This window comes from Diadema antillarum, unplaced genomic scaffold (genome assembly GCF_040938485.1).
Source record: "Diadema antillarum isolate AM-2024a unplaced genomic scaffold, OU_Dant_1.0 scf00000025, whole genome shotgun sequence".
Taxonomy (NCBI): Eukaryota; Metazoa; Echinodermata; class Echinoidea; order Diadematoida; family Diadematidae; genus Diadema; species Diadema antillarum.
Genome location: NW_027270914.1, coordinates 2,936,724 through 2,951,618, shown reverse-complemented (window position 1 = coordinate 2,951,618; position 14,895 = coordinate 2,936,724). Strand labels below are relative to the sequence as shown.

Sequence of the window (14,895 nt, the reverse complement as noted above, 5' to 3'; positions counted from 1 at the left end):
GTGTTGATTTTTTGACCACAAACCACTGCCGATATCGCGCGATAGCTAGCTAGCTGTGATCGAACCTTGTGCGTGTCCGTATTTTTAAATGTGCGCTCTGAAATCGTCTGCTACGTCACCGCTCAGCGCCTGCTAGTGACGGGTGCGCGTCCACGGCATCATGGAGTCCCATTTCGCACAAGGCATCGCCTGAAGTACCGGCTGGCAGACTATGCTGTAGAGTAAGAACCCCAATTTTCGGCCGGCCTCCAATATCCGGACACTTACCACTTATCACAAGGCAGCAAAGTCGACTGTCACAGCACAAGCATATCACATCGTTTCACACACTAGCACACTCGTTCACCACGCGAAAATGCCTGAGTCACCTCCAAAAATCCATCTAAAATCCCAAATTTTGCCGTCAAAATCGCGGAATCGCCGCGACTTTGCCAAAGCGCGCGCAAATTAGGGCCCGTGTAAAGAATAGGGGTCGCCAAAAAAGCGCTAAAAATTGAAAAATTACGCCGTTCTGTTGCGAGATTTTTCGCTTATCGCAAGCTGAGAGTGTGATGGTATCCTCAAAAACACAAAAGAAAAACAAAATCTCTGTACGTGCCGATGCAGTGAATAAATGTACAGGGGCTGAATGCAAGTGCAGAGTCCCCAAAATTCGGACACGAACAGGCCCCGCAACATCCCCAATGCAACCTTGCGTCAAGAAGGTATGGCACGCGCGGATTTTTCAGCGGCCCTGTACGCGTACTGACATTGCACGCGTGTCCGGATTTTGGAGACGCTGTCCGAATTTTGGGGAATTGACAAGGTGATAATATTTGGGGATTTTGTGAAATTTTATGATCGGATTGAGAAAATCAATATTAAAAAAAATTAGTTTGATATATGTAACAAACATTATTATAGATTTCATTTTGTGGAAAATTATTTGAGTTGAATAAATATTGCAAAAAAGCTTAAGTGTCCGAAAATTGGGGCCTTTACTCTACTCGTTTATTTGCAGGGTGGCCTAGCGGCGCGGCGTTCGGCGTCATGTGATGCGTATGCCAAAGTCAAATCGCTCGTTACCGATACGCGTGCATGTGTCAACGGCTACCCACGGAGGTGGAAGGAATTTCTGAATAACTAACGTTAGACTAAGTTAGGTTTTTTTTTTTGGTGGAATTCAACAAATTTAAATTAATGACGATGAAAAGGAGGCAAGTTTGTTGCATGGCATTTGTACGTTTGTATGCAAACTTCAATGTATACAACTCCTATAGACGCATGCACGGGTTTGATCCCGCGCGCGCGGAGAAAATGCAACCACACGCAAACTTTGACTCAAGATCGACTGAAGATTGTCTTGCAGTGCCCTACTTCCAGCTGCAACACACCCGTTGTGCTGGCTAGCGCAGCTTAGGTTGTGCATTGAAGAAATCGTACATCACCTACGCTTTCGAAAAATGTCGAACAAAATAATGAAGTTTGCATTTAATATAGGTAAATAGACAAACAAAGACAAAACTTAACGAACTTTCGCTGCAAATTTGGTACGATACGTCACGAATCATCGCAATTTGCGCTGAAATTCCGGCTTTCCGAAGGCAACTGTCACCTTCGCTGGTAAGTGAAAATCCTGTATTTTCGATATGTACCGAAAAATGCCTGTTCACACAAAGTGAAAACTAATATCCTTCCACTTTTCCATTGACACATGCACTAAAAATTTGCAGCGATAGCACAACGATCATCCCGCATACAACACGTATGCCTATGGGGATACAGTGACGCACAGCGCACATTGAATTTCGGTGCATATACGCGGCAGTGGCAGCTAGGGCCATTGGCGGTGCCTATCCTGGGTCAACTCGCATAAGCAGTTCAACAGGTATTGTAACGGGTAAGTAAACTTGCATAGCAGCACATATAGACTCATTTCATTCCAAGTTTCGAAGTTACTAGACCTAGTCCATCTATCAGCATTGAATCTGTACAGCATGTAAATTTACACCTACACTACACGATGGCAGCCGTTTCTGAGTCCATACCTCGAGATAACTTGAGCGTTTACGCGATATTTATATTTTGCATGCCACCCGTGCCAGAATTTGCGGTATCACCATGGTTCGATCGCAACATGTTGTGTATGCGTTGAATCTCTCGCACAGCGTGGAGTACATGGAGTACCGAGCTCTCGTAGTGCGATATACTATGTATACAATTTCGCCCGCGCATGGCACGCGCGCTAATACATTCACATAGGCAGGGCAAGCGCACGGCGTGGTACGTCCCGAATGTCGAACCACGGACACCCGGTGCCAAACAATAGTGCAGGCGTTCGAACAATGATTGCAGCGCAAGCGTTCGGATCATGCACGCTATTTTGCTTCCGCAATTTAGGATGTCAAACATTGGATAACTTGCTTTATGTGGAGTATTTCGAGATCAAAAATAAGACTAAGAGTCGGTATATACCGACTTTTATTCCAGAAGGATCCAGACTTACTCAGTCTCGGGGAAAACTCGACCCTATTTCAGACAATTTACACGCAGTTCGTGATCGCCATACTGAAAAGACAATCAAACATGCTTGATAAACAACAACTTCAAAGACAGTGCGTCTCAGGTGATGTGCACAATACGCTTAGCTTGAGGACCGCGTGCTGTCCATTTGTTTTGTACAGTTGACTACAGGATTAGCGCACACTTTCCTGTCTTTTCAGTTAAAGTACAAGTTCACCTTCATAAACATGTGGAATGAGTGAATGCAGCAATATTATTAGAACACATCAGTGAAAATTTGGGGAAAATCGGACAATCCATTGACAAGTTATGAATTCTTAAAGTGTCTGCGCAGTCACTACTGGATAAGAACACTACTACAGTGTATGATGTCACATGCGTACAACGATATAAGGAAAATCTAAAGCGAATTTTACAAATTTGTATTTTTTGAAAAAAGTGAACATTTCCTCGACTTGTCACCGACGTATGTTAAGGGTAATATTATTCCCCCTGCCTTCTGAAAATTCCCAGTGCTACCATTCACCAGTCTACATCCCAAATAATGCATGGGCCATGGCTAACGTTACATCACTGAAAATAAAATGTCTATTTTTAATTATGATTGTAATAATGATTTACAAAATGTACTTTTGTATTCACCAAGATTCTAGATACATGTAAGGTTAGATTTCGCATTCCTGGTAAGACTAAATTGCATCAAAAAACACAAGGAATGTAAATGGCTCTGAAGTTAATTTTTTTTTCTTTAATTCACATAAATTTGAATTCAAACCAGATTTGTTATCGATTGTCATTGAGTGGTATCTCATAATTCATATGGCTTGAAACAACTCACTCTTTGCGAGCGTCGCGGCAGTGTACTTTAAATGCTGCTGCTTATGTGCCTGCCTACCCATTCTGAAACTAAACTAAAGTTAGCCATCTAGATTTCTACATCTTGGAACTCTCTTCAAAGATGTACATTTACACTACCCACACAATCTGAAAATGAAGTTAGCCATTTGATCCGAGGGTACAAGAATAGATGTCTGACTTGTAGTTTCATACTGTGCATAGGCATAGGCAGCGACCCCACCAACTAACTGAGAGGGATACAGCATAGGCTATAAGGTTTGGTTGAAGTTAGGTTTGAATGTAGTCATTGAAGTGGTGGGGAGTCTGAAGAACTCCATCCCCAGTACACACACTGCTTTTTGCCCGTTACTGAACAAGAGGCCTCAAATATTCTGCCCGTCTGATTTGACACAGATACATCAGCACGTGTGGAAGATTACAACTCAGAAGAGGAAGACGGGGAAAGCGCCCTCGCTGCTCTGTCTCAGCCCAGTGCTCTTCGGAAGAAAAACGCCCTCGCTGGTCTCGAGGACGACTCCCGATACAAGGGTTCGAAGACTTCTCGCCGCAACTGGCTGGATCAGGAATGTATGTGATGTGTGGATGCAGGCAAAATGAAAGGACATTATGTTTTGTCATAATTGTCTTAAAAACCTGTTTTATCAGACTGAAAATTCATCTCATCAAAATGTCTAATTAAAAACAAAAACCAAAGCTATACAAGGAAGTGTAGAACTGATGCTAAGATCAATTACCTGGGTATTTGTGTAGCACAGGTGGCAAAGTGTAATTTCAACAAGAATGACATGCAAAATTATTCTTTATGTGAATCAGATTGTGAAGAGTTTTGGAAGCAAATAAGTACCTATTTTACAATGCGAAAGTGCAAAGTTCTGACTGGAGATGGAAGAAAGAAAGAACCAAAAAATCTTCATCATTATGTCATTCATTTGTCCATTGTACAAGTATCTTATTCTAGTGCACTATGGACAGACATCTTATTTCATTGCAATAAATACATTCTGTCTCTAAAACTTAGAATGTAATGTTAAAGTAAACCATCTTGGAAGAGAACAAGTAACTGTTCAGTTTTAAAGTAATTTTGTTTTTACAACTTTACATTTTGTTGTCTGAGTATCACACAAGTTCTTTACAGAGCCATTACTACTTAAGAGACTAGTAAGTCATCAGTCCCATTCAACAAGGAACCTTGATATGTTTATAATAACATTTGCAGCATCTTTATTCTGGCACGCACAAATTATGCATATATCTCTGAATCTCATATGCAGGGGGCCATGGAGATGATGTTGGAGAAGATGATGGTGATGATGATGAGAAGGAGGAGGAGGAGGAAGAGGAGGAAAGTGAAGATGACGATATTGCAGAGCAGCGGAAAGAGATGAGCCAGAAATTTCAGCAGATAGCCAAGAAACTCGCAAAAGATGATGAAGATGGTAAGATGTCTATGAATTCGGTCTCCAAACTGTATTTGTAGCAGATATTTCACAGTTCACCATAATGAATTAGAAACCATACTTTTTTACTTTTTAATCATACAATTTTGATTCATGATGTGTCACTTCCTTTTAATGTCCTGAGAACTCAAAAGCTAATGAGTGAAAATTTGTGCTTTGCTCAATCAAATGGATGCAAACAAAGCAAGTATTTCTTACCAGTGGCAATATGGTCTCAGCTGTGGCTGGTTTTGTTTAAGAGCGAATGTCTACACTGTAGGTACTTGCCTTGGAGCAAAACTAGTTCATGACCTTTCTGATATAATAACTACCAGTAAATGTTTCAAAGATATTTCTCACAAAGGAAAATATGAACATTTGTTACCGTTACTTTTTTTTTCTGTATTTGTATTCCTAGATTCATTAGTTGATTCAGATGATGATGGAGAGATGAATGATGAGGAAGACGATGACGATAGTGATGATGATGACGACGATGAAGGTGATGATGATGTTGATACTGATGATGAGGAGGACGTGGAAGAGGACGAGGAAGAATCAGAGGACGAGGATGAGACGGAGGATTCGGGTGTGGCCGGTTTCTCCCAAGTCAGTCTGATGGATGAGGTTGATAAAGGGAAGGCGGTGAAGGCCCAACTGGGTAAGAAATCATTTGAAAAAGTCTCTTCTTCCTTTTCTCTTTCTTCTCATTGGATTCATTCCATTCCCTTTGGCATAATGATTGAAGATATTTTCATTATTAGAACTCGGCAAAGGTTGAAGACATTTTGCCACATTTGAGATATGCACCACTAATATCAGCTTAACGGATGCAGACAGATAAGTAGATAGAGTCAAACCTGTCAATATCGGTCACTCAACAGAGATGAAAAACCATGGCTGTTTTAGACAGGTGGCTGCTATAGACAGGGTCATTAAGATGGCTTTTTCCTATTGGAGAGAATTGTTTTTAGTAGTCATACTGTATGTGGCAGGTGGCCACTGACAGAGGTGTAAGTGTAGATAGATGATACACTGTAGATAGATTGTTAGATCTGTAGATGGACACAAAATTTATGAATGAATGATACTGTATATAATGGATATAGAGATACTCTACATGTATAATGGATTTGTATAAGAAATGCTGAATTCCATTCTTTTTGATAAATAGCCAGACAGTGTATTGAAGATTTTTGTGTAGATCAATGGAAGAGTTAGTGAGGTGATATCTGAAGTTGCAGATCACACGACTGTGATAATCATTTTTCTAAAAACATTTGAACATTCAAAATCCAATAACACATATTTTGTACCTCATGCACAAAGTGTATGGAACTTTCACAGTTCCATTCAATTCATTTCATGGTATAAGGTGTAGAAATTTCCATGTTCCTTTACCTGACTTATGTTAGCCTGCATTCTTCCTGCACTGTCATTTCATCACCACTAAAAGTGTGAAATGTATCCTTCCTTGAATGAGGAGAGAGATTAGCAAGGTGCTTGAGTGTTAAAGTTGAACTTTTCCTGGATTGAGACTAGTGCCTGAGTACAGTACAGGCCTCGATTATCCGGTGGGCGTCCGGATAATAGATTTGGCCAGATAAGGGAGATACAAGTGTATGCTCAAATACAGCACTTCTTGCATATCATGCTTGGGGTGTAAACATGTTTTTACCAATTTACTAGTATTATGATTATCTGCATGGTATCGTCATGTTTCATGCTTCAGAAATTGATACATTATAAAACGAAATATTAGTAAAATATCCCTTCATGTATTGTTGTTTTTTTAATTGATATTGACTGACAATGAGATCAATTTTGTGACTCGTCGAATACTGCCACTGCTTTGTACAGTAACCACTGCTGTGCACTCAGTGCCATGCAGTGACAAGACTTAGTGCTTCACCAGTCTTTGACATCGTCTAGGTCACGAACTGACTAAAAAGTTACAGTCCTCTACTGCGATAATTGGAATATATGTCCCGTCATGTATTTGCATGATAATATAGTTGAACATGTGTTACTGTTTGGGGTTTTTTAATGAGATTTGGCACTTAGAATACATGAAAATATCAAAGAAATGTCAGCCATTCAACATCCGGAAAACAGAGAATCCGGATAATCGATGGCCGGATAATCGAGGTCCTACTGTACATGTTTTCATTTCTCAGGTCTATGGGACAGTTTCATGGAGGCACGGATCAAGCTGCAGAAGGCACTGGGTCTGGCCAACCAGCTTCCCCAGCATGACACCATGGAGGCCTTTCAGCAGGAGGGTGGGGCAGAGGTCAATGCACTTATAAAGAGCAGTGAGTTCATGGTTACTACATTGTACATGTGTCCAAGCTTCACCTCTGTGTTACAATAAATGGACACATTTTTCTTGTATTGTTGTCCCCGCCGAACGAGTTCGAGCAGGGGACTATGAAACGGGCTCCGTACGTGTGTGTGTCCGTGTGTCCGTCCGTCCGTGTGTCCGTCCGTCCGTCCGTCCGTGTGTCCGTGTGTGCGTCCGTGTGTGATCAAAATCTTCAATTTGCTACTTCTCTGTCATTTATGAGCCAAATTTGATTCTGTTTGCTTTATATGATAGCACTACATGGGAGCTTTGAAACTTCTACACAGAATTTCAGTCGTGACCTTTGACCTTGACCTTTGACCTATATTGTACATTTTGCTACAAAATGCTACTCCTTCGCCATTTCTAACCCGATTTCGATTCCGTTTGCTTTATATGATGGCACTAGGTGAGGGCTTCAAAACTTCTACACAGAATTTTGACCTTTGACTTCTTTGACCTTTGACCTTGATTTTTGACCTATATTGCACATTTTGCTACAAAATGCTACTCCTTCGCCATTTCTAACCCGATTTCGATTCCGTTTGCTTTATGTGATGGCACTAGGTGAGGGCTTCAAAACTTCTACACAGAATTTTGACCTTTGCCTTCTTTGACCTTTGACCTTGATTTTTTACCTATATTGTACATTTTGCTACAAAATGCTACTCCTTCGCCATTTCTAACCCGATTTCGATTCCGTTTGCTTTATGTGATGGCACTAGGTGAGGGCTTCAAAACTTCTACACAGAATTTTGACCTTTGCCTTCTTTGACCTTTGACCTTGATTTTTGACCTGTATTGTACATTGGCTACAAAATGCTACTCCTTCGCCATTTCTAACCCGATTTTGATTCCGTTTGCTTTATGTGATGGCACTAGGTGAGGGCTTCAAAACTTTTACACAAAATTTTGACCTTTGACTTCTTTGACCTTTGACCTTGATTTTTTACCTATATTGCACATTTTGCTACAAAATGCTACTTCCGGCGGGGACATATATTACGCACCGCGTAATTTCTACTTTTCCTTGTTTTTTTTTTATAGAGATGTAAAACAAAAAACAGGTAAATATTTCTGAGATTCTAGTTGTGTAGTTCATTCTCTGTCTTGGTATCAGCCAATAGTAGTACTTAAATGTACTAGAAGTAGATGCTCAAAGGACATTCCAAATATTTTCTACACAGCTTTATAACAATGGGAAAATAAAAGGCCAAGAGTGACAATGGCAAATTGTCACCTCTAAAACCAACAGTGACTCGTCTTTGCCAAGTTGTTTGTAAAAGTACAAGAGTAATGAGCCCTATCCTCCCATACCTCTAACTTCTAGTTTCTGGTCTTTCCCCCGTTGTTATATTTCTTTCCTGTTTGTACTCATATTATCCAGGTCAGAAGGAGCTGTGTAGACTCCTCACCTCCCTCACCAGTCTCCAGGACATTCTCCTGGAGCAGAATCCAGAGACGCAGCACATAGTGACCGGTGAAGTGCCTGGCAAAGAGACTACACCGTGAGTCACATTTACCCATTTATTTGTCTTTACTGTGTTGTTCTGAAAACATAATCACTTATGAAATAACAACTTTATCACCAAATCCACTGTGAAGATTTAGCTTTTAATATCAGTATAATAAACCACTTTTATCAGAGAATAATAAACAAATAAACACATGAAGTATGGTTCTTGTTTATCTGCACACCTGCAAAGTGAAAGCAGTATGTCATGCCAACAGGGTATTAGTCATGATGGCAATGTGAGGCTATTGTCACACTATAAAGCAAATTAGATATGCATCAGTAAATGCAGGTGTCCCTGATTTAATAGCAAGATGCTCCATGGGGAAAAAAACCAAAACAAAGCAAAACACACAAAAAACCCTCATTTCTTGGCAAAAAAAAATGTGAAAACCTTTAAAACCTCTCTGAATATTATGCCTGAGTGTTGGCAGTGCGCTTTCTCTGGTAAGGTAAATGGTGAAAGTGTGGAAGCAGACGTGGAATGGTCCCTTACAAACACACCAGCATTCAGTGTTCTAATACAGTATCATACGCCAGATTTACAGGAATACAACAGAGAAAACTATAGGAAAACAAATTGCCCCTTCCTGACCCCCTCATTACCTCTCTGTGTTCTTCCGTCCTCGTCTCCATAGCAACAACAAAAGTGATGATGAGGACGAGGATGAGGAGATACTGAGCGACACGGATGAGGAAGATGAGGACAGCAGTGACCAACCCAAAGGTCAAAGCGTCAATGGACATGACCAGGGGTCAAAGGTCAGTGACCCAACCCAGGGGACGTCCAAGAAGAGGAAGCTTGACGCTGGGGGAGCTGTGGGGGAGCAGCTGGCGAAGCGTCACAAAAGCTTCACCCCCTACCGGAACTCGACTATCCAGAAGTGGTACGAAAAGACTCGTCTCTCTACCGGCAAAATGAGCAAGAAGGTATGATACTCTGGCTTCCATGGACAGCCGTTAACCCTCAACATGATATATTTGTTCTAGCTCACCTTTGCCAGGGTAGTTCATGTTCCCATGCAGTCCAATTATAATTATTGTCTGAGTCCATTCATCTTAGCGGATAGTATTGCACATACGACAGATTCCATTCTTCATGTAATTATCTCCTCAGTCCCACCTGTTTATTCTAGTGTTTGTTGATAAGTCTTTCGCCAGTGTTAACTTCTGTAACATCACTGTAGTGTTAAGGTCTGTTACATGTCTGGCATGTATGGTCTGAAATGAACCAGACCCTGAAGGATTGGCACCTTCGTATTTGGCTGAGCATTTATTTGGCACATTACCCTATGACATGGTTCAGATGTGGTTTTGATGGGTGACAAAATGTCTATGGTTGAATATGGTACATCAAGTTTAGAGCTGAAAAATTAATCTAAAAGGAGGAACACAGGCCCATAACAAGTGCTTGTCAATAAATGTCTTAACATTATCATTTTTGATATCCCTCAGACAGTTGCAGATTGTCAAACAGGTTGACATTAGAGTCTGCAGTGGACACCTCAGGATTCTTTTTTTTTTCTTTTTTTTTTTGAGGGGGAACATCTGAATGCATTGGGAAAACAATCCCACAATTAAAGATGCAGTCCCACACAATTCTACATGCCTGTGGATTACTGACATTACAGGATTTCAGGATTATGTGTGATTCTAGTAGGCCTATATTTCACTCAGAGTTACAAAAACATAATGTCTACACACTTTTATGAAAAGTAAGGAATCCTAACGCATAGACTCTTTCTTCAGTCTTTTAGCGGGTTTGAGAGGTCAGCCCTGGTGCAGATCCAGCAAATTCTGCAGGACGAGAGTCGGCTGATACAGCGCACTCAGCTGAGGCGATCAGAGTACACAGTGCTGGGCCAGCAGCGGAGGGAAGAAGAGAAGGATGAGAAGGAGAAGGAAGAGGGAGAGCAGGAAACAAATCGGGTGAGTTTTCTTTGAACCAAATTAATTACAGAGTCATGTTTTGCAAGGTATTAGGGAATGTTTCTGCCTCTTTTCATCATGTTTTCAGTTTATTTGTCTTTGAACTTGAGATTTCATCATCATCGATGAAAAAGAAAAAACAACAACAATGCTGTGATGGATTTTCCTGACATGCGACCCAGGTTTGCTACTTGAGGTGTAGATGCACTGATGAGATTTGGGATGAAGTCCCTTGTTGTTTGTGCATTTGTAGATTTGGGATCACTTGGATGCAGAATAGCTCCGAGTTCTCAAACATCAAGGCATGCAGTGATGCTCCCATGTCCAACTCAGGTTTGCAAATTACAGCGACTGCAATATGCGCCTATCTCAAGGGTAACTAGGAGAAATACCAAACCTGGCAGCCATATTCAGCATGTGATGAAAATTGGGACATCAATTTTCATCACATGCTGAATATGGCTGCCAGGTTTGGCAGAGCATTTCTCTCAGAAATTTCTTACTGTGTGTGATAAGGCTGGATGCAGTATTTCTCCTAGTAACCCTTGAGATATTTTCCTGAGATCTACACGAAATTCATAATCTATTAAGGTGATCTCCCTCAATCAATTGTAGGTATGGTCTCCAACTCGTACAACAAATGTGAAACTTGGCAACAGAGCATTTTTGTGAGCTGCAGCAAAACTGTGGAATAATTTTCCGTGTGATATTTGCAACGTACAAGAAAAGTATTAGCTAAATACTTTAACCCATGAGGACAAGTCCCAAGCATAGGGGGGACCTGGGCAGCTGGTGTCTATGGGAAATGCGTGTTGTAGCAAAATCAGTCTGTCCTCAACAGGTTTTCAAATGCTAAATGAAAATGCATAGATCTCCTTTTGCTATAGCAATGTTTTACAAAATATTTGTTGTGTAGATGTTAGTTATTGTAATGCTAAGTTTGGTATATCCTTACCAATGGCAAATGTTCAGTAGCAGTCTATGCAATTGTTATCACCGTGACCATAGATATACTTGTACATGTGTGTATATATATGGTGTAGTTTGAAATATGAGACATTATAAAGCAGATATGTGTAACCTACTATACAAAAATAAATATGTTTAAACCACCATTGACACATATTTCATCTTTATGCTACATAGTGAAATAACATTAATACCTTAGTTTACAATACATTACTTTAATTGTGATCATGATGATGTCTCCTTACAGGATTTACCCACCTCTGCCAACCAGCACCTCAAACACTACGACGAGGAGATATTTGACGATGACGACTTCTACCATCAGGTAAAGTTACACGCAGTCGATAAAAACACCAAAACTTTGTTGTTTTGTGTGCTGTGACTGTTGTGAGTGGATAATGTTGAAGACATTGAAGTGTGCAAATTCTTTATAACAGCAGAGTTTCCTTGTCTATGGTACACTGTAAACTGGTAATCAATGTCACGTGACTTATTCTGTTCTTCTTGTTTTGTTTTTGTTATTCTGTCACTTTACAGCTACTGAGAGAACTGATTGAGAAGAGAACCAGCTCCACCACAGACCCAATCCAACTCACAAGGTAGGAACAGAACTCGTTGTATGATGTGGGGGGGGAGGGTATATTAGTCCAGCAAACTCCACTTCAATGGGACAGCTGAGTAGTGCAGTACACAAGAATACAGTCGCTTCCATAAAAGTGGGGCAGAAAACAAAACAATAGTATTCAGTCTTGTCACTGCATGTAACAGTCATTCCCAAATGTGAGTAATACACATTGTATGTGTTTCATGTCAAGTGTAGACATGCATTGATGTGGTGCCCACTTTTTCCTACTCTAAATTTCTAAAGGATGCTCAGTATACTGTGTCCAGTGTAACCCTTGGTCTCTCAGTGTGAGGCCTCGTATTTGTACACTGTACTTACATTGAACATTTGATGTATCAATCGTTGCATGGGCGACAAGACCTCGTATCTGAAATTTTGGGGAAATGACTTTTTTTGATTAATGGTCAGATAATCAGTTAAGTGATGTCCTGTCCAAATTCTAGCTGTCTTACCCCCCAAAATGAAGCCACCACAGCATGTCAAAGGAAAGGTGATCCCATTTGATATCGTGCTTTATCTGCCATGTTTCTTTGCTCTCCTAAACATTTGACATTTTGTAGATGCCAAGTCTTGTCCCCCCAGCAACGTTATGCATCTACAGGTGTATTTGTTAATCTGTTTCATTTATTTTCATGTGTTACACGAATGGTCATGTCCAGTATATGTGTTACACATGTAGATAATGGTTATGTCCAGTGTAACCATTTGTCTCAGTTTTAGGTCTCAAATTTATACACTGTACTTCCGTTGGACATTTAGTGTATCATGCTTGGTGTATCTACAGTATTTGTTAAACTGTTTCATTTATTTACCTGCGTTTACACGTGTAGACAATGGTTACAGGTGCAGAAGCTGAGAAGCAAAGTGAAGAGGCAGGTGGACACGAAGGCAAGCAAAGGACGAAAGATTAGGTATTAAACATTGCACAACCTGTATGCAAAGCACTTGATTTCTTTGTCCATTGGAGACTGCATGTAATGTCATGAAAACATTATTCATAGCAATGATTGCAATAGTAATATGAGGTAGTAGTTGTAGTAGCAGTAGGATGATAATGAAAATAATAATGTTGATGATAATGAGCCTAGTAAGGATGATGATAATGAAATTAATATTAATAATGATAGTAATAACAATGATTTATAATCATCATCATAATAGTAAACATAATCATGATAATAATGAGAAGAAGAAAAAATAATTATGATGACACAATGATAGAAGCTAGTAGTTAGCGTGCAACTCAAAACTGTTTCAAAATTATTTTTGTTATCCCATCATTAAACAGTAACCATTATTCATTTTCACTATCCAAATTATGATCTTGTTAAAAAAAATGCCGTAGTAATCCTTAATAGTAATTGTAGTAATCATGGAACTGCTTGAATCATTTCTGTTGTAATAGTTTATGTTCTAATCTTGTTGTAAAGAATGAAAGCTGATGCAAACTGTGGATGTCCCTCAAGACTTAACCAAGTCTCCATGTCCCTGTCTCCACATAGGTACGATGTCCATCAGAAGTTGGTCAGTTTTATGGCACCCCGAGAGGATGCAATCATGTCCACTGAGGCAAGGTAAGACCGGAACTTCTTCCATCCAAGAGGCACTGTGCTTATTGTGCTTTTTACCCCAAAAATTAAACTTGAGAGAGAACAGAACATCTAAAGTAAGGCCAAAATGATTTAATCTCACGTCCTGTAAGGATTCTTCAAGTTCATAAGAAAATAAATTAAATTCACATTCTATGACCTTGATGGGGTTTCGAGATCTATTTGGTTTCTGTGTGTAAGCCATACGTTTCCAGCATGTGCTTACATATTTGGCAATGCATCAATGCCGGTATGATTGCTAAATATTGTAAATGTCAGTGAGCACTTGAGAACCGAACATCAAATTTGACATTTCCATTAATTATTGCCTGTTGTTTAGTTACTGTAGCAAAGGCACTAGAATACTCACAGTAAATATTTCTCACAAAATATTATCCAAATATTTCTCAAAGAAGTTACTCGTGCTGCACTGCAAATTTGTGTCATTTTTCTTTTTTTCGGTCACACAGTTAAGAATTGACAAAATCTCCTTGTAACATTAACTTATCGGACTTCACCATTTATAGCAGCTTCTTGTTGAAATAAAAAGAAAAGAAAGATAAGGTGCATGTGAAAATTGTTGTCTTTCTCTGCAGGAGTGAGCTATTTAAATCCCTGTTTGGCCAGACTGCATTTGAATCCAGCCCAGAGGTAACCAGATGACAGAAGCCACACCCACAGTGTCAATCATAGAAGGGAAACCACACCCACAGTGTCAAATCATGGAAGAGAAACCACACCCACAGTGGCGCACATAGAAGGGAAACCACACCCACAGTGTCAAATCATGGAAGAGAAACCACACCCACAGTGTCGATCATAGAAGGGAAACCACACCCACAGTGTCAAATCATGGAAGAGAAACCACACCCACAGTGTCAATCATAGAAGAGAAACCACACCCACAGTGTCAATCATGGAAGAGAAACCACACCCACAGTTTCAATCATGGAAGAGAAAGCACACCCTTTAAATGAGGCAGCCGCAGACCCTGGACCACACCTCTAAATGCATGCATCCCTGTATCGTGCCAGAGACCACTCCCACAAAGGAAATGATATGCTGGAGACCATTAGACCACACCTCCAGAGGCAACCATATGACACAGGCCACACCCCTGAAAGCATCCA

At 40.2% G+C, this 14,895-nt stretch overlaps 1 protein-coding gene across 1 annotated transcript; it reads left to right on the top strand.

Moving 5' to 3' along the window:
• Positions 1-4,747: 4,747 nt before the first annotated feature.
• LOC139734044 (protein AATF-like) lies at positions 4,748-14,428 on the top strand. Its single transcript, XM_071644857.1, has 11 exons — positions 4,748-4,796; positions 5,215-5,457; positions 6,974-7,111; positions 8,528-8,648; positions 9,292-9,583; positions 10,403-10,582; positions 11,799-11,876; positions 12,089-12,150; positions 13,007-13,087; positions 13,679-13,750; positions 14,362-14,428. Exons 2-11 carry the CDS (start codon positions 5,247-5,249, stop codon positions 14,426-14,428), a joined length of 1,302 nt encoding a protein of 433 aa, XP_071500958.1. The 5' UTR covers positions 4,748-4,796; positions 5,215-5,246.
• The last annotated feature ends 467 nt before the right edge of the window (positions 14,429-14,895 follow it).

What these genes read in the sequence shown, in the direction of transcription:
- LOC139734044 (XM_071644857.1), top strand. Translation starts at nt 5,247, where the DNA reads ATGAATGATGAGGAAGACGATGACGATAGTGATGATGATGACGACGAT. An exon ending in CCGGCAAAATGAGCAAGAAG is followed by an intron (nt 9,584 to 10,402) that starts GTATGATACTCT and finishes CTCTTTCTTCAG; the next exon opens with TCTTTTAGCGGGTTTGAGAG. An exon ending in AGCAAAGGACGAAAGATTAG is followed by an intron (nt 13,088 to 13,678) that starts GTATTAAACATT and finishes GTCTCCACATAG; the next exon opens with GTACGATGTCCATCAGAAGT.